At 37.0% G+C, this 22,721-nt stretch overlaps 1 protein-coding gene across 2 annotated transcripts in view; it reads right to left on the reverse strand.

The window, feature by feature from the left end:
* Window positions 1–22,625, reverse strand: part of MED13 (mediator complex subunit 13) — a 99,872-nt gene extending 77,247 nt beyond the window's left edge. The window contains exons 1-3 of one of the 2 annotated variants that reach the window (XM_040244162.1): window positions 22,406–22,625; window positions 20,366–20,600; window positions 12,350–12,518 (exon numbers count right to left, since the gene is read on the reverse strand). In XM_040244162.1, coding sequence (XP_040100096.1) covers window positions 12,350–12,518; window positions 20,366–20,600; window positions 22,406–22,471 — 470 coding nt within the window. In that variant the 5' untranslated portion in view covers window positions 22,472–22,625. Of the gene's footprint in view, window positions 1–12,349; window positions 12,519–12,891; window positions 13,282–20,365; window positions 20,601–22,405 lie in introns of those variants that run through there. The other variant, XM_040244163.1, reaches the window with a different exon arrangement.
* Between the last annotated feature and the right edge of the window lie 96 nt (window positions 22,626–22,721).

The raw sequence follows: 22,721 nt of genomic DNA on the forward strand, positions 1-22,721 counted from the left end.
TGATTACTGTAGCTCTGTAATGTTTTGCTCATTCCTCCCTTTATGCAGACTTTGTAGTTCTTCCTGTTAGAGGTGAAATATACTTCTCCAACCCTTGAATCAGGCTCGCTTTGTGACTTGCTTTGGCCAAGCAGAAGGTTGAAGAATACTTATATTTCACATATAATTTAGCTTGCCCTCTGGTGCTTCTGTCATCTCAAGAATATGCCCTGACTGGTTCACTGGTCTAAAGAGGGGTGAGAATCATACAAAATACACCTCTACTCACACTACAGTTTACAGTGACTAGACTGACTAATCCCTAGCTAACCTGTAGGTACACTAGTGAGAATACATAACTGATTTAAATCCTTATGTTTTGGGGTGGTTTATTACACAGCCATAGCTGATATAAAAACTGGCACCAAAGGTGAGGCACTACCGTAAGAAAAACCTAAACATGTGGCATTCAAGTTTTGGGATCAGAGAATTGGTAGCAAAGAATACAAACACTGAAACACAGTCAGGAAAATGGTAAGCTATGTTAATATAATATATGAATACTTCACATTACTGTTGCCTGAAATAATCTGGAATGCAGAAAACACGCCTAAGTGAACTTACTCCAGGGTTGGAAAATAAGTTTCCCAACAAAGCAATAGTGTGGACTGTGTTATAACACAGTTCAAGAAAAATACCAAATCAAGAGTGTGAATCTCAGGAACTTCCCTGAGAGTCCAGTGGTTAAGAATTTGTTTTCCAATACAGGGAATGAGGGTTCAATCCCTGGTCGGGGAAGTAAATCCCACATACCACAGGGCATCTAATCCTGCGCACCGTAACTGGAGAGTCCCTGTGCCATGTGAGAAGCCTTTGTGCCACAAAGACGACCCAGCATAGTTAGAAAAAAAAAAGTGTGTGAAATCTCAGACCCTCTTGTTAATTAACACCAAACATTACTCTTAATACCAGCTGAAACACTGGCATTTTTTTTAAAACAGATTTTTTAATGCAATTAATTGAAACACAATTAGAATATACTTCAATTAAAAAAATACATTAGAATGCCTACGGAGACAAGGCTAACTTGAATAAATATGAAACTACTGGCTTGCTAAAAAATAATTTTGGATTTTTTAATTAACTATCATTGCTATAAATAAGGACTGAGCAAAATGTTCATCTCTTCTTCTGAAAGCGGGACTACTAAAATCAACTTGTTAAAAATTCAACACCTTTGTGAATAACAAAATTATTTTTCCTACTCCTAAATATTTCTTTGTAATACAATTAACCACTTTAACAGTTTTACTGAAGAAATCTTTACCACCTTCCTTTTAAAACTTAGTGATATCTGTAAAGCAATTATCCTTCAATTAAAAAATAAATTTAGAATTTTAAAAAGTGATAAAAAGGTTCTGGCAAATCATTATGGACATGAGCCACATGACCTGGTGTATAATAATAAATGCTCAGCAAAATTTACTGTGTTGAAGGTCTACATGGTAATGGCTTCTTTCTATGTAACACATAGTTTGTTGTAGTCAAATCTCAACTTTTTTTTCTTACTATCTTTTAATTATTACTTAGGCTCTATTTCTCTTTAATTATCTTTCTAAAGCTATTTTTATTAGATTTAATTCAAATGTAAAAATTTGTACTAGGAAAACATACTAAAATGCGATCATGTTGGAACTCTTTTCTCTTTAATCATATGTTTCCGTATCTGGAAAGATAAAAGAACTCTTAGAAGGGTTGCTTTCAGGAACAGAGTACTGGTGGAAAAGGAGACTTTCACTAATTAACTAATTCAGAAATATTTATAAAGCACACATTATGTGTCAGACACTATGCAAAGTGTAAGCTATGCAGAGGTGACCAAGATAGACAGTCTCTGTCTTCATGAAATTCACAACCTAATGGAAGAGGCAGGCATTTTATGTGCACACACATAAACACACATACATATACATGCGTTCATATACATACATATTTATTTACTTAAAAGACTGTAATAAATGATACAAAAGAAAACGATGTTGAGAATTCACTAGAGGGAACTAATTTAATTTGGATTGAAGGAGGTTTAGGGAGAGTGATATTTGTGCTGAAATTTGAAAGATGAATCAGTTTACAGGGCAAGATGTAGAGGAAAACATTCCAGGTAGACCAACCAGCAGGTCCAAAAGCCCTGGGGCAGGAAGGATTTTGGCTTACTGGAAGACCTGAAGGAAGATCAGTATCAACTGGAGTATAGATAGGAGCAAAAAACTGGGATTAAGATGGAGAGGAACAAGCAGGTCAGAAAATATACAACAAGGCAGTTCGAATTTTGTTCTAAAGTACAAGGGGAAATCATTGAAGGATTTTTAATCAGAGGAATGACAGTACCTGATATTTTTTTATTTTTACTTGGGAGATCTCACCAGTTACTAGAGAAGAGACTCCATAGGATATGTGTGCATGTGTACATGCTCAGTCATTCAGTCTGACTCTTTACAACGCCATGTACTGTAACCCTTGAGGCTCCTCTGTCCATAGAGTTTTCCTGGCAAGAATAATGGAGTGGGTTGCCATCTCCTCCTCTAAGGGATCTTCCCAACCCAGGGGTTGAACCTGTCTCTCTTGTGTCTCCTGCATTGGCAGGCAGATTCTTGACCATTGAGCCACCAGGACCTAGAGCAATAATAGCCCAGGTGAGAGACAGTGATGACTTGGAACTAGGGTAGTGACAAGTAGAAATGGAAAGAAGTGGAGGCATCTAGAATGTGTTTGGGAATTTGGTGATGGATTATATACGGGAACCAGGAGGTCCCTAGAATTAAAGCAGTATCTGATGACATGAGCCTCAGGGTAGAGCATACAGAAGTCTAGAGAAGGAACAGGTTTGGGGTAAAGATAAATCAGTTTTTGGACAAGGTAGCTTTTCTGATGTGGTGGAGGTTTGGGTTTATAGTATAAATCTGGGGATTATCAGGGTGTGGATAGTATTTATGTCTTTGTGAATGAATGTGATCACCTAGAGAGGGAATGTTGAGAAACAGAGGGAACTGTCCCTAGGGAGCTCTAAAAACTGCAGCTTTAGTATAATAGAAGACACTCACAGATGGGACCAAGAAAGAACAGCCTGAGTGTCAGAAGAAGACATTGAGAAGAATGGGTGTTGTGGAAGCAAAAAGCATTTCAGTAAGAATTAGGCCCATTCTTGTACAGTTGCGGTATGCGCTTGTGCATGTGTGCCTGCTCATCTGCTTTAGTCATGTCCAGTCCTTTGTGACCCCAGGGATTGTAGCCCACCAGATTCCTGTCCATGGGATTCTCCAGGCAAGAATACTGGAGTGGGTAGCCATGTCCTTCTCCAGGGAACATTAGGATTTTTAAAAAATTACTCACAAACCGCCATACATTTTCCTCAAAGAATGTATCTAAACAAATATATGCAACCAATCTCATTACTAGATGTGGGAATGCTTAGGAAGCCATATTTACACTTTTCTTTCGAGTGACCTCTTTTCTGACAAAATTATTCTATAACTGTTAAGGCTAAGGTACAGAAAGTATATATACATAACATCATTTCTAAATAGTATTTTTATCTTAGCAAGCCAATAGTGTTCTGAGAGGGTTATGCCCATTGTACACTGCTTATTGTTTAAGTACTAAGTCGTGTCTGACTCTTTTGCAAAGCTGTGGACCTTAGCCCTCCAGGCTCCTCTGTCTGTGGGATTTCCCAGGCAAGAATACTGGATTGGGTTGCATTTCCTTCACCAAGGGATCTTTCCAACCCAGGGATCAAACTTGCCTCTCCTGAATGGCAGGTGGATTCTTCACCACTCAGCCATCTGGGACCCCAATTATATGTACTGACATAAAACAAGCAGAAATCAGTTTTCAAAGCATCTCTCTCCAGAGTGGATAAGAGAAAAGACATGGTTAAAAAAAAATTAAGAATATTTCATATTAAACTAGTTAGAATGAATATATATATATATTTTTTAACATTATAACTCTTTACAGTTTTTTCAGAAAACATTAAAAGATAAACTTTGCTGACAAAAAAAACTTTAAGAATTTAAAGGGGAATAAATAAAAATTCTCTATGTCAAGGGAAACATTTACTAAGGAAGTGACTGAAATAATAATAATCTACACATAGGTAAACTGCAATTTGATTAAGTTTAAGGTAAGTATGCTATACAAATCATCACGAATGCTGTGTGCTTAATCAGTAATTCAATAGCAGATTCCAAAATCTAAATTGCAAACACTTTCAAGAACATCTGCAAGTTTAAGCAACAACCTAGAACAGTCTATTGTTCTTTATTTTTAATTTTTATTTGGCTGCCTGGGGTCTCAGTTGCAGCACACAGGATCTTCGTTGACATCATTTGGGATCCTTAGTTATAGCACATGGGGCTCAGTAGTTGTGGGGCACAGGCTCAGTTGCTCCGTGGCATGTGGAATCTTTCAGACCAGAGTTCAAACCTGTGTTCCTTGCACTGCAAGGTAGATTCTTAACCAGTGGACCAGCAAGGAAGTTCATAGTCTTTTATCTTTAAAAGACAAAGAGGCTTGGAGACCTGTATTTTATATCTTCGTAATTAGTGAACTGTAGTTAAAACTACAGCTTTCAACTGTTTCATTTCATACATAAAATATTAAAAGAAAATAAACTCTCCATTCCTATTCTCCATACTACCCTACTTAACAGCAAGCTCTCAATTCCAGTTGCCTATTTTAGGAAAAACATCACACCATATACTGCTAGCATGTTTCCTATACAGACTGATCTAGTTGTAATAGAAAATGGTTTAAAATAAACCAAGTTTGTGCATGTATCGGAGGAAAAAAACTAAACATTCTAAATGTGGGATAAATTTTCTGAAATTCTTACACAAGTACACCTTGCTTTACTGTGCTTCACAGACAACTGAGGGCTTTACAAATCAAAGGTATGTGACAAGCTGGCACTCAGCAAGTCTGCTGGCACCACTTTCTCAAGAGTGTATGTTCACTTTGTGTCTGTGTCACATTTTGGTAATTTTCACATTTCAAACTTTTTCATTAATTATTATACTTGGTATGGTGATCTATGGTTAAGTGATCTTTGATGTTACTATTGCAAAAAGGTTATGACTTGCTGAAGATTCAGAGAATGGTTAGCATTTTTTAGTAATAAAGTAAGTTATGTACACTGTTTTCTACAAACACTGCTACTACTGTACACTTAATAGACTACAGTTAGTGTAAACGTAACTTTTATACGCACTGGAAACCAAATAATTTCCTGTGACCCAATTTATTATGATGCATGCTTTACTGTGGTGCTATAGAATAAGATGATTCAACACAATCACAATAAAAATTGAGCAGTTATTTTGCAGATACTGACAAAATGACTCTTAAGGTTTATGTGCTGTGCTGAGCTTAGTTGTGTCTGACTCTTGGCAACCCCATGGACTCAACCCCACCAGGCTCCTCTATCCATGGGGATTCTCCAGGCAAGAATACTGGCAAGGGTTGCCATGCCCTCCTCCAGGGGATCTTCCCAACCCAGGGATCAACCCAGGATTCTTTCATCTGAGCCACCAGGGAAGCCCAACAATAGTGGAGTGGGTAGCCTATCCCTTCTCCACAGATCTTCATCTTCCCAATCCAGGAATGGAACCAGGGTCTCCTGCTTTGCAGGCGGGTTCTTTACCAGCTGAGCTACCAGGGAAGCAATTATCTCCAAGGTATACCTATATTAAAGGTAATCTAGTCAGAAAATGGGATTTTCCAGGCAAGAATACTGGAGTGGGTTGCCATTTCCTTCTTCAGGATATCTTCCCAACTCAGGGACTGAACCCAGGTCTCACACATTGTAGGCAGATGCTTTACCATCTGAGCCACCAGGGAAGTCCAGTCAGAAAATATTATAGGCCAAAGTGAATGTTAGGTAATACCACCATACTAAATTCACAATGGCTTGTCTTTCGAGGAGAGAGATCATTTTACAACACCACTTCATTTTCAGTACTCAGCGCTTAGAACAGTGGAGTTAAAACAAATATGTGCAACTACAATAAGAATCCAAGGTACTGGTAAGCTACCATAAAGTATTATGGAGAATAAAACTGCTCTCCAAGAGCTTTTACTATAATAACCAAAGCAAAAAGGTAAGAATAAGGCATAATTTTACAGATGAAACCTGGACAGATAATCTTCTGTTGTAGAAAAATGTTCCTTAAATACTGAAATTAAACAAAAGATTCTTTATTTCTAAGACATAAATTGAAAATATGCTTACAGATTAAAGTCAGCTGTTCTAATACTGCAACAGGTAAGCATACTGCTTTAGGAAGTGCTGTATTTTTAGCACTTCTGTTAGGCAGGTACAGAAAGATGATATCCCATTTTGCTCGTAAGGAATTCAAGACACAAAGAAGTTAACTGACTTGTCTTAAAATCATAAACCTATTTAAAGGGAGTGTTGACTTAAAAGTTCTAGTCATCCTAACAATCAATTAAAAATGAGCAAAGGACTTGACAGACATTTGAAGAAGATACACAGCCACCCAAAAGGTGAAAAGATGCTCAACATCACTAGTCATTTAGAAAATGCAAATTAAAATGACAATGAGATAGCTACTTCACATCCATAAGGATGGCTGTTATTTTTTAAAAAATGAAGTGTTGGTGAGGATGTGTAGAAACTGCAATCCTCCTACACTGCTCACAGGAATATAAAATGGGCCAGTCACAGTGAAAAAGATGCCCTAGCAAATCTACTTCTTGTATGTTTCCAAAAGAACTGAAAGCAGGGACTTGAATAGATATTTGTATACTAATATTTATAGCAGCATTATTCACAATAGACAAAAAGTAGAAACCACCCAAATGTCAACTGACAGATGAGTGGATAAACAAGATGTGGTATGAAAATACAATGGAAAATTATTCAGTCTTAAAAAGAAATGGGGACCTCCCTGATGGTCCAGTGGCTGACTCCACGCTCCCAAGTCAGGGCCTAGGTTCAATCCCTGGTTTGGGAACTAGATCCAACAAACCACAACTAAGAGTTCACATGCTGCAACCAAGACCCAGAACAGTCAAATAAAGAAATATGTAAATATCTTTCTGAAGAGAAATGAAAGTGCATGCTACAACTTGGATAAGAACCTTGAGAACATGGTGCTAACTGAAATAAGCCAGACACTAGAAGACAAGTGGAGAAAGCAGTGGCACCCCACTCCAGTACTCTTGCCTGGAAAATCCCACGGACAGAGGAGCCTGGTGGGCTGCAGTCCATAGGGTCGCGAAGAGTTGGACCCAACTGAGCAAATTCACTTTGACTTTTCACTTTCATGCATTGGAGAAGGAGATGGCAACCCACTCCAGTGTTTTTGCCTGGAGAATCCCAGGGACGGGGGAGCCTGGTGGGCTGCCGTCTACAGGGTCGCACAGAGTCGGACACGACTGAAGTGACTTAGCAGCAGCAAAGGACAAATACCTTTTGATTTCACTTATGTAAGGTATCTAGAACAGTCAAATTCATAGAGACAAAAAGTAGAATGATGGTTACCTGGGGCTGTGAGGGGGAGAAAATAGGGAGTCATTAATCAATGGGCAAATTTTCAGCCTGGAATGATGAAAAATTTCTGGAGATAGTGTGATGGCTGCACAACAGTATGAATGTAATTAATGTTACTGTACCATACACTTAAAAAATGGCTACATAAAATGGCTAAAATGGTTTATATTATACAACACACACAAAAAAGAATCCTAGTCATCCTAATTCAAGATTTTTATTCCATTGATTAAATAGTTTTCAAACGTGTCTATCTTTCATTAGAATCACACAGAAATCTTTTACAAATTCCAAAGCCTACACCACATTCCCAGGTTAATACACAGATTATTTTTTTATTCTCTCAAGGTGATTCCATATCCAGACAAGTTTGGGAACCACTGCATTAATCTATATTTCTGTAGCCCTCAGAATGATTCTTTAATTTCCTTAAATGTATAGGTATAATTTCAATATCAAATATCCTTACCATACATATCTCAATGAACAAAAGATGTATAACACGTAGGTACAGGAGATATACCTATCTACATGGCACAATCTGTCTCATATTTTTTCATGCCCTATAATCCAGCTCCAATACCTGCAAGATGTATGAATTCCAAGAAGTTCCTTAACCTCCCTATTCTTCAGATTTAACAACTGTAAAATTGGACTAACAGGTCTGTTTTGAAAACTGATTTAACACCTATTGAACCCTGATTTCAAACACAGCCTGGTCAGTTATGCTTATGCAAAGGTTTCTCATTCCCTTTTCCCTTTCAGAAAAAAAAAAATTCTCTATTATCGTTCATATCTAAAACCAACAGTTCAAAAAGACAGATCTGTATGAATCTCTAAGAATCACAGTAAGAAATGACAGTAAGAAAAGCTTAATGGGAAGGAAAAAAGAGAGAAAAAAGTCTTTCCAAGCCCTGAATTTTTCTCAAAAATGTTTCTAGAAAGCATGAGAATGGGGAAAACTGACCATGCAAATCCTAATGACTAAAACATCACAGATACATTTCATTAGGTCATAAGTACTATTATATATCATCACTGAGGACTTCAGAATAATCTTGATGATGGACATTAATGACAGACTAAGCTAAAAGGAGGAAAAATAAGACAGTAACCAGGCCCAACTTAGCAAATAATGGACATCCTGACAGAAGTTGGAAGTTTCCCCTATTTTTGAGTCTCAAGTACACTCCCAATTTAGCATACAATTCCAAGAGGGTTCATCACCACTGGTGCAAACCAATATACACATGCCTATCAAGCACTTGTAAATGTGGACAGATCACACTGAGATGTACTCTAAAGTACGGAATGCATATTAGATTTCAAAGAGCTAGTTTTAAAAAAGTAAACTACCTCATTAATATCATTTGCATACGCAATTACACACTGAAATATTTAGATATATTGGGTTAAATATATGAAAATCAATTTCACTTTTTAAAAAACTTTCTTTAATGTGACTACTGCAAGATTTTAAAATACATGTGACTCATATTTCTATTAGACAGTGCCATCTTAGAAGACAAGAAGAAAAGAACTGAGTCCTTAGAAAACATAATAGCTTCCCTAGAAGTTAAGTTTTCAAAGGTATTGAGGAACCCAACCAAAGGATATCCCAAAGCTATATAAAATGGCTATTAATATACCACCTTAAATCTTGTGGTGCTTATATTTAAATAAGATGGAGTTGAAGGGACTGTGTAAAAGCCACAGGTGTATGAAAGACAACAAAGCTTTATGAGTGAAGTTTAAAGTAAGTCTTTCAGTTACTGCCCAACCCCTCCAAAAAAAACAAAAACAAAAAAACCTTAACTGACTTCTTTAGTGATGCTAAGGCATTATTTTAAGTGTAAAGGCTCTGGTGTAAGCAATATCATCCAAAAGAACTTATGCAATACAATAACCAGCACTCATAAGAGTATTCGAAATGTGGTTTAGACAACTGAGGAACTGAATTTTTATTTTTTCAATTAACTGCAATTTAAATAGCTACAATTGATTGGTGGCTACTGTAACAGCACAGTCCTAAACAAAAATGGCCAAGTCCCGGTCCAATCACCTTACTAAAGCCTGCAGCTTGCTTCATAGCTATTTATATACACAAAACTTCCAATCAGCATTTTAGTGCCCAGAAGTCTTAAGAGTAGAAAAGGAGATAGATAATTCAGACATCCAGGATCTCAAAAATATTACTTCTTATGTACTCTCTTCTCAGGAAACTACAGGTGATGGGCATTACCAAAACAGTAAGACAAAAAACCAAAACATGAGATCCAGGAAATAAGTGACCCAACAGACAAAAAGCAAAGCAAATTCCCAAGATGACTACTGTGAAACAGGCCTAATAGAACAAGTCCAAAACAGAACCGAACAATGACGGGTTCAAACAGGGATACTGAGAGAGAGAGAGAAGAAACTAAAAGATTACACAAACTTCTTAAAGGTAGAGGGGAGACTTATACTTCCTGCAGACAGCCTAGGGGTGAATTACCAGTAAGTATACAGGTTGGAGATCAGCAAACTATCTGTGAAAAGCCAGAGAAATATTTTAGGCATTGTGGGATCATCAGTCTCTTATCACAACTATTCAACTCTGCCAGAGTGTGAAAGCAGGCATAAAGTAATCCAAAAATGAAGGAACAAGGCTGTGTTACAATGAAATTTACAAAAACAGGGGGCAGGCTATACCTGCCCTGTGAGAAAGTAGTTTACCAACCCTTGACATAGGTAATTAAGGGAAAAAAGAGGTAATCACATTAACACTGGGAAAAACAAAATTATATAGAGGAAATAGAATGTAATCCTACATGCTATATGACTCACTAATATAACTATATTGGTAAGATAAGGGTAAAAAAAGAAGGGACAGGAGAATAGAGTATCTCAGTATGCCAATGTCCAAGTGGTAGGGATGGGAGTTGGGAGATGGCTGGGGTGGAGGGGATGGTAAGATAGCTAAATTATTAATAGAAGATTAAATCCTGAATAACTGAAATAACAGAAAGCTCAATAATTAGCATTTGCTTGTAAGTTTTTAAACGGGTAAATTAAAGTTAAGTTAGAAGAATTTAAAGGGATTGCCTCTGAGGAGCACATCTAGTAGTTGGGGCTCAGGATTATAGGTTCTCTTTTTAATTCTTGGTAATCAGCTTGAATTCTTCAAACTGCCTACCTACTATCTATTCTCCATTTCCTCTTACTAACCAAGGTTTATTTTGCTCAGAGTGGCAATGTTCCCATATACAGAGTATTTACCTCAAGATAGCCAATGATTTGTCAGCTAAAATTTCCAGAAAATAATCTAATTTCTGATCCAACGGTCACCCCTTCTCATCTCCTCCCTCCCTTCCTCTTCCTGCCTGGAATCCATGAGTGAAGTCTGGAGATGCAACCCTTACTGGAACCATGAAGATAAAAGCCAAAGGATAGAGATAAAAGAGCAGAAAACTCCAGGGAACCCAAGTTTTGATGACATCACTGAACGTATCTTCCTCCAGACTGTTAAGAAAAATCAATTTCTACGTAAGCTGCTGCTAATTCGCTCCAGTCGTGTCCGACTCTGTGCGATCCCATAGATGGCAGCCCACCAAGCTCCCCCGTCCCTGGGATTCTCTAGGCAAGAACACTGGAGTGGGTTGCCATTTCCTTCTCCAATGCATGAAAGTGAAAAGTCAAAGTGAAGTCGCTCAGCCGTGTCCGACTCTTAGCGACCCCACGGACTGCAGCCCACCAGGCTCCTCCGTCCATGGGATTTTCCAGGCAAGAGCACTGGAGTGGGCTGCCATTGCCTTCTCCTCTACGCAAGCTAGTTAGGACTTTTTTTGTCATTTGCAACTGAATGCACTCCTACCTTGTACAATGATTCTTTTGACAATAAAGGTTTGTTTTAATTTTCAGAGAGAAAAAATGAAAGCCTTGATGTCTTACCTACTCATCGATTATAATGAAACTAGAAAAGGAAGTTGACAAAAAATTTCACGTGTGCATGGAAAAGATGTGCTCCTGACATAAAATGACATCTCAACAATGATCACAACCGTCACCTCTTTTAGGGAAAACCAGTAAATCTCCTTCATCTTGGTCTTTCCCCATATCCCATCTTACACACCGTTTTATTTCTCTCGAAGTCTCACTAATTCAACAACTGCTTGCGACTAGATCTTCTAACAGATTATGCCTTATATTATTTAAACCAGAGAACTGTAGTAACCTAAAGCTTTTACCTGAATACATCTTAAAAGTCTTCTGTGTCTCCATCTGCAACTATCCTACACATTAGCATCATGAATTTGCTTAATTCAAAGCTGAAGAAAATCATAAGCACCCCAAAAGTAAACATGTCCTACACAGAAACATACAAATTTAAATAACTTTAATTAAAGCAAAAGGATGCTGAGAATGAGGATTACCTCAACCCACATGACTACAGATCACCATCTAAAAAAAAAATTAATACTACTTAATTTTAAGAGTACCATGAATGTATTTCCACTAGTACTAAAAAATATATATATTTCAATGCATAAGTCTCTGCTTTCATCTCACATTTTTTCTATTCTCCTAAATCAAAACTTAAGCCACTGTACTGACACAAAGCCTATCCGTACTACAAGAAAATTCTTAAAATGTGTAAAAGAAAGAAAGAAGGAGTCAAAGAAAACTGAATACTTATATACTTTGCCAAAGTTAGCCTTCTGAATGTCTGTGAGATATTAGTTTTATCACACATTCTATAAAGCCATTAATATTAACAAGCCTAAAGAAACATCAAGTAAGAGTTTAAAGATAGCTTACCTTTTATTTATAGGTTTTTCGTCTTTTTCATAAGGCTTTACAAACCACTTGCCAATACGTACAAAGTTCCGGTTCATTAAACACCGTTCCAACAGATTGTGAACTGCTTTGAAAAGCAAAGTTCGGCATTCATAGGAAAGTCCATTCTCCCACACTCCATCTTCCTCTTCTATAAAACAAATGAAAAAAAAACAAAAAGTAACATAGAGGCACTATATCTACTCAGAGCTAAACTGAAAGTATTACAGTTTAATCCCTAAATTCATAAACCCTACTTCACCTCAGAATATTGAGCTACGACCACTTTGCTGTCTCTCTAGACACTAAAACATCAGGTTTCAAAGCTAATCCATAGAGAATAAAAGGCCAAAGTGCCAAGTACTCGATTAAATTACCTGAAAATTATTTTCCCACCACATAAAAAGGCAATGATATATCACAAACATACTGATTTGGTTTCTGTATAAATGAACAGGACACCTGTATAACCAAGGGAAATACCACACTCTATACCTAAAGTGCCGATTTCTAAGTTGACTCACTTGTTACTTTGTCCTAACTCTTCCAGTCATTCACCCTGCCAAAAAAAAAAAAAAAAAAACTGGACAGTTAATAATTAAACTCAAAACATCTTACGTCCATCAGCATTCTAATCCACAACTCAACTAAGAAACTAAGTGATGGATAAAAAGGAAGCTTCTGGCACAGAGCCTAACAAGCAGTGCATTATCAGCCGCCTTAGGTCTCATTTCAGCCAAACGATTCCCATGCTTACTATTTAGTATAAGATTCTCTACATGGGGGAGAAATTTAAAAATTTAAAGACAAATTTTAAATGGCACTTCTGATATAAAGTTATGTTGGTAGTTTAGTCACCAAGTCATGTCCAACTCTGTGACCCCACGGACTGCAGCACGCCAGGCTTTCCTGTCCTTCTCACCATCTCTTGGAGTTTGCTCAAATTCATGTACATTGAGTTGGTGAAACCATCCAACCCATCTTATCCTCTGCTGCCCCCTTCTCCTTTTGCCTTCCATCTTCCCCAGCATCAGGGTCTTCTCCAATGAGTCAGCTCTTCACATCAGGTGACCTAAATATTGGAGCTCTAGCTTCAGCATCAATCCCTCCAATGAATATTCAGGGTTGATTTCCTTTAGGATGGACTGGTTTGATCTTGATGTCCAAGGGACTCTCAAGAGTCTTCTCCAACACCACAATTCAAAAACACTATTTCTTCGGTGCTCAGTCTTCCTTATGGTCTGACTTGCACATTTGTACATGACTACTGGAAAACCGTAGCTTTGACTATACAGACCTTTGTTGGCAAAGTGATGTCTTTGCTTTTTAATATGCTGTCTAGGTTTGCCATATCTATTCTTCCAAGGAGCAAGCGTCTTTTAATTTCATGGCTGCGGTCACCATCCCTAGTGATTCTGGAGCCCAAGAAAATAAGACCTGTCACTGCTTCTACTTTTTCCCGTTCTATTTCCCATGAAGTGATGGGACTGGATACCATGATCTTGGTTTTTGCAACCTTTGCTAACTATACAGCCTCAATTTTGCCAGCAAATCTATTAACCACTCCAAGTGAAGTTACCAAAAAAAAAATAATAATAATAATAACATAGTCATTTTGAGGTAAGTATGGATGTGGTTCAGAAAAAAAGCTTTTTACTCTCTATCCATCTGTACCTATAAGAAAGCATCCAAGGAATCCTACTATAAATAGGAGCTACTGCCATCAACATTTTAACTTTTGGAATATTTTAATTTGCTATTTCAAATATAAAATAGTGTGGCATACTCCTATAGTCTATTTAACTTTACAAAACATTTTTAAAGTATGGACCTTCTTCCAATTTAAGTAAAAAAAAAAATCTTTCTTAATTCAACACTAAAAATTCATAACTATCCCAAGAGAAAAATAATAAACCATGATGCTTTAGAATAAAAGCAGAGACACGTATTAAGAGTGACAGATGGCAAACATTCATAACTTGTACAACAAATGAGCAGAATAAACATTAACTCAAAAGCACAATAGCACAATGACCGTGGACTTTAACTTCACTAGAAATTTGTGCTACAAAAGTTAATGTTGATTTTATGTTGTTCATTAAAATGTCTCCTAGAGTCAAAATCTTTCAAATCAACTCTTTTTTCCGAAAGATAAGCTTTTTAAAAATGAGAAAAGCTTTAGAAAATGACCATATTTGAGAGTTGAGATTATTTTTAAATCATTAATAATAAACAGAAAAAGTTCTTCACATTCTGCTGTATTATCGACATCCTAATCTACTTCCAATTAAAGCCAAAATTTCACAAGTTTCACTTTATTAAAGGAAACAGGAGGCTAGAAGAAAAGGGAAGTGGCACATAGTGGCTTCACTTTATTTAAAAAGTCTAGATCACAAGCACATCTGAGTTGTTGAGAGAAAAAAAAAAAATCAAAACTTTCTCAATCTGTTTTTAGTCTAATCAGCTTCTATCATTTCAAATCAAAGTTACATTAAAAGTTTTATCTAAAATTATGTGATTTATGATTACTAAAAGTACACATATTCTTAATTCCAAAAGAATTATGCTGGAATTCTTCACTTCTTTATAAACTATCTAGTGTACTTTTTACAGCCTTTTACCTCAAAAATCCTTACCTTCTAAAGAAATGCAATGGAATAACATGTCATACACAAGAAGTCCCTACCAAAATCTTTTCTCAAACTACTTCTAAGTTTTAAAGCAACAAAGAACCAAAACACAGATATCATTACATTTCAAACATCTACAGTCACTATAAACTTCAAATATCAGAAAATTATTCACTTAAAACTTGAGACTGAATTCACCTTCCTACCCAAAAGTTAAAAATCTTTAAAACAGTAAAAACTGTAATACAGTAATTTTTATTAATTTTACATATTAAGATTTTATTTTAAAAAATCTATTTCAGTTAAATCTGTATGTAAATAGTTTAAGAAAACTAAATATAGCTTAGAAAATTAATCAGTATTAATATTTAAGCATTTCTCTCATTGCTCTAATTCTGTGTCTAGAAAAACTCAGGTGAACTTAATCCTCATTTTACATTAAACCCTCAAATGCCCACAAAGCTTATTAACACTAAATGGGAGTTACGCATAAAACAAAGATCTGATCACCTGTTAGGATTTTCTAAGGCCAACAAATCTCTTAAGCACATCTTCACCTGTATGGTAGATAACTAAGCAACCATCACACTAAATAACAATTTGATTTTTCATTGCTGAGGAAATAAGAATAATTCCTAATAACATTCAATGAAAGTCAGAGGTTTTTTTTTGGAGGTCTGGGGGGAGTGTCACTTAGAAAGAAGCCTACTAAGCCAAGCTTCTATCTTGATATTATAGTAACCATAATAAAAGTACTTCTCCACATCTCGTATTCATGGATATGAAAAACGAAATGGTACAATCAAGCCACCAAAGACATAGTGGCATACACCCCTTACATTAATTAAAATAAGCCCTTGTGTCTCAACACCAGCTTAACACAAAAGGGTGGGAGGGGGAACACACAGGCAAATCTTTATCTAACTTTTTTGAACTTAATTAACCCCAGCCTAATGGAAAAAGTCTGCTTAATGTATTTAAATAAATGTTTCCCTCCTCTTCTATCTGTATCCCCAGAGAAAACAGTTTCAATTCTGTGTTTTTAGTACTTGTCTGTTACCCTCAGGATTAGAACTCTCAACTGTTGTTACTTGAAAAATTTTTACAAGATATTTGAACAATAAGTTCAAATGCTAAATTTGATTTCCATAATTTTTTGAGGATACAGATTATAGTGATACAAAGGATGTGATAGGTCACCAAAATAATTCTCTATGAGTAGGGGGAAAAAATAAAAACAAAAAGAATTTTTGATATACCTAAGCATTTGTACTCAGTTTTCTCAAAACTGACATCGTTAAATATCCTCATAGTGGTAAGCCAGTAAAAAAGGAATCTACCTAAGTAAGTGTGCCAAGCTATTAAAATGCAGCATATACTAAAAAATAATAAATGGGTCAAAATCAATCATTGTTGAAAATACTATGTATTTCTTGAAAGAATAAAGAGAAGTGTTTAAGTGTCTAGTTTAGCACCTGTCTTGAATAATAATTGCCCATTCATAAGCTGTTCTTTCAGCAAATTGCTGAGAGCCTTAAATTGGCAGCATTATTGATCAGCAAAACCTGAAAAACATTGGTTTAAAAGCAGCCTCTTATGTTTATCTTTGATTTGAAGATCTAAAAAATACAGTTTTCTTGCTTGATAACACAGAAAAGCATGGCAATGTTGTGCCTAGAAGACCAGCAAACATAAAAAGTTGGATCACAAGTAAATTATGTAACAGAAGACAGAAATGAATTAACTCTCTTCAGGCTACCTGGGGCATAAAATAAATTTTTAGTTGACTAACACTAGACTGCTATACTCGGCTGCTATTTATCTATTTGTCAATCTTGTTAAAGCTGTCACTTAAGGTTAAATTCCACTATAATTGATATCCTTCAGTAAAAGCATCCAAAATTAAATTCTAAGACTAAACAATGACCTATTTGACAGTATTTACGATGAAACTGTTATAATAAAAGTATTTGGATATGTCGCTAAAATCCTGCATTATTACCACAGGAGTCAGGAAAAAGAAATATTTTTAGCCCTGACTGATTCTGTTTTTTCAATTCTCAGGGTATCAGTTTTCTCAGAGTCTCATCACATTCTAGCTACTATAAATTTTTTTAAGATGCAAACCTCAGAGAGAGGGTAGTTGTTTTTATTTTTGTTTCAAGGGAAAAACTAAAAGCCAACAGTGACAACAATAAACTTCGAACTGAGGGTTAAAGTATCAAATCAGATTTGGCTTGCTGTAAAAGACTTTTACCAATTATCAGTAAAACTAGTTTACATTCTATTTCTACACATTAGCAAAACTTGAAAGGAAGGTGACCCAGACATGTGCTACATGTAAGAGGCAGGCAGAAATTAAAAATGCACTATGGAACCTTAGCAATGGAACTTGACTAGACTCTTCAGAACTACCAGGATCATTAAAAATAAAGCAAGTCTGAGAAACTGTCAGAGTCTAGAACAGTCAAAGGAAACATGACAACTAAATGTAATATAGTATCCTTGATGAGATCATAGGATAAAAAAGGGCATTAAGTAAAAATAAAGGATAACCAAAGAAACTATCGATTTAGGTAATACCAATATCAATATATCAGTACTGTTTCATTAGCTGTGGAAAATGCACCGTTTTGATGGAAGATGTAACTCAGAGAAGTCTATACTGTCTCTGTTAAATTTATGGAAATCTACACCTATTTTCAAACAAAAAGTTACTTAAAAAAAAATATACTATGAATGACACAAATGAAATTCATAGGGTGAAACAAAGGCAATTTTGTAGTTTTATTACTGACTTAATATGAAACACTGAGAATTCTCATCTGCAAAAAGGAATGGCTTCTGCCTTCTCTCACCAAGAACAGCAATGTTACTGCCACAATCACAAATATTTCAGTAACAAGATGTGGTAGCTGCTGAACCAAACAGAAAGACATTGCCTGCAAAGAGCACACTCAAGCTAAATTAACCAGCTCTTTAGTTACCACCTGGGTCCTTCCGGTTCCCCTCTCCTCGCTACCACACCTCCACTTGCAACTCAGGACTGCCTCCAGCAGCTGATGCCACCCCTACTGTCCAGCTGCTCTCTTCTCAGGGGAGCTTAAAAGAAGGGGATGGAGTGCCACAGATGGGAAGAAATGAAAAAGGGGTTAGCTCGAGAGACAGCGGCAGACTAATTACCCCAAAAGGGAGGCAGACGGTGTCCCTGGAGCAAAGAAAAGGGCGAGACAAATCTACTCCATCTGAAAAGACCTTATTATTCTTTAAGATATGTCTGATTTAAGTAAAAACATTCTAAAGTAAATGACAGGTTAAAAAAAAAAGCTAAAACATTATAAAAATACCATTGGCTACACAAACTGTTTAAGATAGTACCAGACAGACTTTGGAACAGAAAATATGATTACATATAACCATTACTATATTTAGGTTTACTATTTTAATTGCTTTCACTGATAAATTCTTAAGTTAATTGGCATTCAGGAAAATCTGACAAGTAAAGCCTAAACTTCCAAAATTACTTTCATTATGTTCAAATAAATATTTTAAAGTACAGGCAGCACTATTTTAAATAATTATGCTTACAAGCAAACTAGAGAAAAAAATTTAATAGCTGCGAATTTTCAGGAGAAAACCTATTTAAAACAGAAAATAAAACTCCCCACATAGTATTTTAATATACATCACGCCAGTTCACAGTTAACTTTAATAGGCTTTTAATTTTCAAAATGTTAGTCCTACTAATGTAATACTAATACTACTTAACTGTTAAGATTATGTTTGATTCCACGAAATGTATTTCATGGAATCTGGGGGAGAGGGGGTGGGGAGAGGGAAATGGTCTGTTCAGATGTTCTAACTTTATTAAGAAGACCGAAACTTCCAAGTCAGCATAATAGTTTATCTATATTATCAATAATATTAAAAGTCTTCAAATATTTTAGTAAGGTGGTATTTATAATCACTTCAAGATTAAAATAACTCAAGCATACCTAAAGTCAATGAAAGAAAAAGGAAGCTGGCAGGCTTAGTTTTTGGCATGACAATTACAAAGCATCACCTTGCTGATTCTGTAAAGGAATATTATAGTCTGACGTATATGCATAGATCATATACACATACATATATACAAACTCATTTAATATATTTAGAACCACACTACATACTTAAAAATAAGGGCTAGACTCTCTAGCAGGATCTTATTAGAAAAGCTGGAAAGCACTGATCATAAGAGAATTGCAATCACTGTCAAAAATAAATATTAAGACTGAAGGGTTTGTTAATTTGAAGATAAAAAATGTGACATACACATTCCTGCACAAACACTGGTCTTAAGTGCTTGTTTGAGATAGTTACCTGGATTACATACATCCAAAAACAAAATAAGTTCTATAGATCAAATAGAAACTCCAGAGTACTTGATTTCCAATAAGAAAATTTTTTCAGTTACCTAAAAATCCTCAATTTTCTCGTCAAGAATCATTATGTTACATCATACTGAAATCTTTGGTACATTGCAGCCAACAACTAATCATTTACATCCCTATCATCAAAAATTCAGTTAACATGGACTCTAAAGTAAACACAAGCTTCAGTATTACATGAAGAATTATAGTTTCTCTTTTGAAAGTAACATTTGGTCCTAAATATCAAGAAAATAAGACAGAAATAATCTTATCAATTTGCTCATAATAAAATTACTTCCCTAACTTTTCAGTGACACATGTCCCACTATAAAAGCTGAACAAGTTGGCACTGTTTCATATCAAAGACAGTCTTTGATGGAACAGTACCTAAAATAAAAGAATCACATTCCAAGAATAAGAAAATTAACATAAGCCTTCATTTGTTAATAATTTAACAACCACAAATAAAAATACTGAAAAAACTATATGCCTAGGGGGAAAAAAAAAAGCACATGAGAAAGTTACAGTATTTCCAAATATTTCTACAACTGTGTGCATATTTACACAGAAGAGAGTAGTAGCAGAATTGACTCAAAGATGAGTTACACTTGGTTTCAAAAGTATTTTTTGACTTTGTTAGGAAATGCTCCCCAATTCCATTTTTCTTAATTTTATTTACTAACATGCCTTCCTTGGGCTGTCTGCCAGAAATTCATGAGAAAGCTGGGAGGTGGAAGAAAGAATAAAGTTATTCAAGGCTCAAAAATCCTGCCATAAAACGCATAATTTTCAGTAAAGTAAAATAACCGCAGTGAAATAAAACATGAAGCTGAATTTTTGTCTGGTTTCACAGTAAACAATGTTCCACCAAAAACATCTCCATTTGTAATACAAATGTTTTTAGGAAAAGTATACAACATTGCTGTATCTTTAAGTTAGAAATGATAAGCTGCTTTCACCTGATAAGTCATGGTGAATTAGGTCAGCAAAATTGGGGTCTTCACCCCACCAAAATATCCACAATTCTCTTCTTCCAGGTCTCTGATCACGCCGCCAAACACCAAGTACATCTGCCTTAAGGCAGCGACTAAAACTGCTCAAAATGGGGTCTTCCTCTGTCACCGGAAACAGAATAGGGGCAGAAGTTGGGCCTTGCCACACGTATCTCTTCCATTTAATTCCCGTCAAGTCAGCCTGAGGAAAACAAAGTATGATTTTTTTATTATTGCATATTCACTCAAAATCAAAAGTCCTCACTATTAAAGTCCCCTATTTCATTAAGACATTACAATTTTTCAACATATCCTTGAGATACTGAAAACAAACTGACCAAAAAAGAAAGGGGGGAAAAAAAGCTTTTTCTGATAATTCAACAACCAAAAATTAAAGGAAAAGAACAAAGACACTGAAAAAATTAATACTGACATGTCACTGAATACAAGTCAATAAATGTGTCCCAAGGATAAATTAAAAAGCTTTAATAATGTTAAATATAAACAGACTTTAATACTGCACACTGAGTAAACATTTGCTCTCAGTCCTAAATTCTGTTCTTACTGGTTACATTTGTTTCTTGGTATCAAACTTACTACAAAATTAACTTTTAAAGATTCATCATTCCATGTTTATAGACGTCACAGCTGTAACGAAAAGAAATCTCAACTACAAATGAAAACATTCTTGTTAAATCTTTACATATCCCTTTAAGGAAAAGTCAAATAGCTGCTCACAAAGAACTGTCAGATTTGTGCTAGTCTTATCTTCAAAGAACCCGATCCTAAAAGTACCAAAAATAGACTGAGTTGGAGAAGACAGAAATGTAAGACCTGCTGTTTGTCTACTATATCTGAAGAGATGCTGATTAATGGATATTGTACAAGAAACATTTTATAAGGGGGAAAGGCATTCAAGATCTCAATTTAGTATCGTAAAAGAAATTATCAGCATGAATTCAGTAATTTTTTAATCTAACTTAAAAGTGCAAGCTGAAGGTGCCAAAAATGAAACTGCTGATACATGACTGGCAGTTTACACTTGCCAACTAGTTGTGCTCCGCCCACTCAATTCACTTACCTATCACACACTCTTAATATTTCTCATAGGACAGGGAAAATGAAAAAAAGAAAGTTACCGAAACTTCAAATCACTGATGAAGCTAAGCTCCTATCCAACTGCAGACTGAGTATTTGCAACAGTTGGTACTTTTGAAAGTCTTTATTGAGATGTTCCCAGACCCGGGCCAACCAACACAACTGCCATCCGTAGAGCCAGCTTCCCCCTGACTTTTCAGTAAGAGGAGGAGCAGCCTTCTGTATAAAAATATTTAGCCCAGAACCATAGCATCTCTTCCATAAGTTCGCTCCACTCTCACAAACCTACTGTTGTAATAAAAGCAAGTCGGCTACAGATTGTCAAAACCTCCAACTGTTTTCAAAGTTTAAAAGAAAAACTACGGAATGGCATTCACTGTTTTTTTTAAGAGTCTGAAGTCCCCCAAGAACAAACGAACCCCCTACAGTTTGACTCATCTTTATAAAGAACAGCACGTAAAATTAAAAGAGTGCTAAGTCCCGGGGTCTCGTTTATCGAGGGAAAACAAGAGGAGCAGAGCCAGGCAGTGGGAGAATGGGCAATAATACAAAGTGGCAGAAAAGGGATACACGGTCAATAAGGAGACAAGCAACAGTTAAGCCAGCAACACAAGAGGGAAATGCCGCTGTCCTGCCAGGAAAGGAGCCCAAGTTGGGAGACAGGACCGCGGGTGAGAAAAGTGTCTGAAACGGGAGAACAGGCCGACGCTCCCAGGGCAGCCCGGGACGGCGGGCGAGGACGGCGGCTCCGGGCCGGTGCGGGGCTCCCGCGGCGCCGGCTCGGGCCGGGCCTCGCCGGGGGACGCGGGCATCTGGATCCGACCCGGCCCCCCTCCCCCACGGCCCAAGGGCGCACCTCGCGGCCCCTCCCCCACCGCCCGCCCGCCGCGGCCCCCGCCCGGCACTCACCAGGCAGAAGAGGTTACAGTGACAATCTTCCAGGCTGGCCCCGTTCGGCACGAAGGAGGAACTCATCGTCCCTCACAGCAGCCGCCGCCGGCGCCACAACCCACCATCCGCCATTACCGCCGCCTCCGACCAGAGAGAGAAACAGACACCGGGGAGGGCGGGGGGGTGGTGGTTGGGGGGGGCGGTGGAAGAGGAGGCCGCCGGGCCGCCCGCCCTCCCCACCCACCCCCCCGCCGCCGCGAGCAGCCCCCGCCGCCCGGCCGGCACCCAGCCGCCCGGGGCCGAGGGCCGGAGGCGGGAGGGCCGCGCCGCGCTC

The sequence above is a fragment of the Oryx dammah genome, unplaced genomic scaffold (assembly GCF_014754425.2).
Source record: "Oryx dammah isolate SB20612 unplaced genomic scaffold, SCBI_Odam_1.1 HiC_scaffold_8, whole genome shotgun sequence".
Lineage (NCBI taxonomy): Eukaryota > Metazoa > Chordata > Mammalia > Artiodactyla > Bovidae > Oryx > Oryx dammah.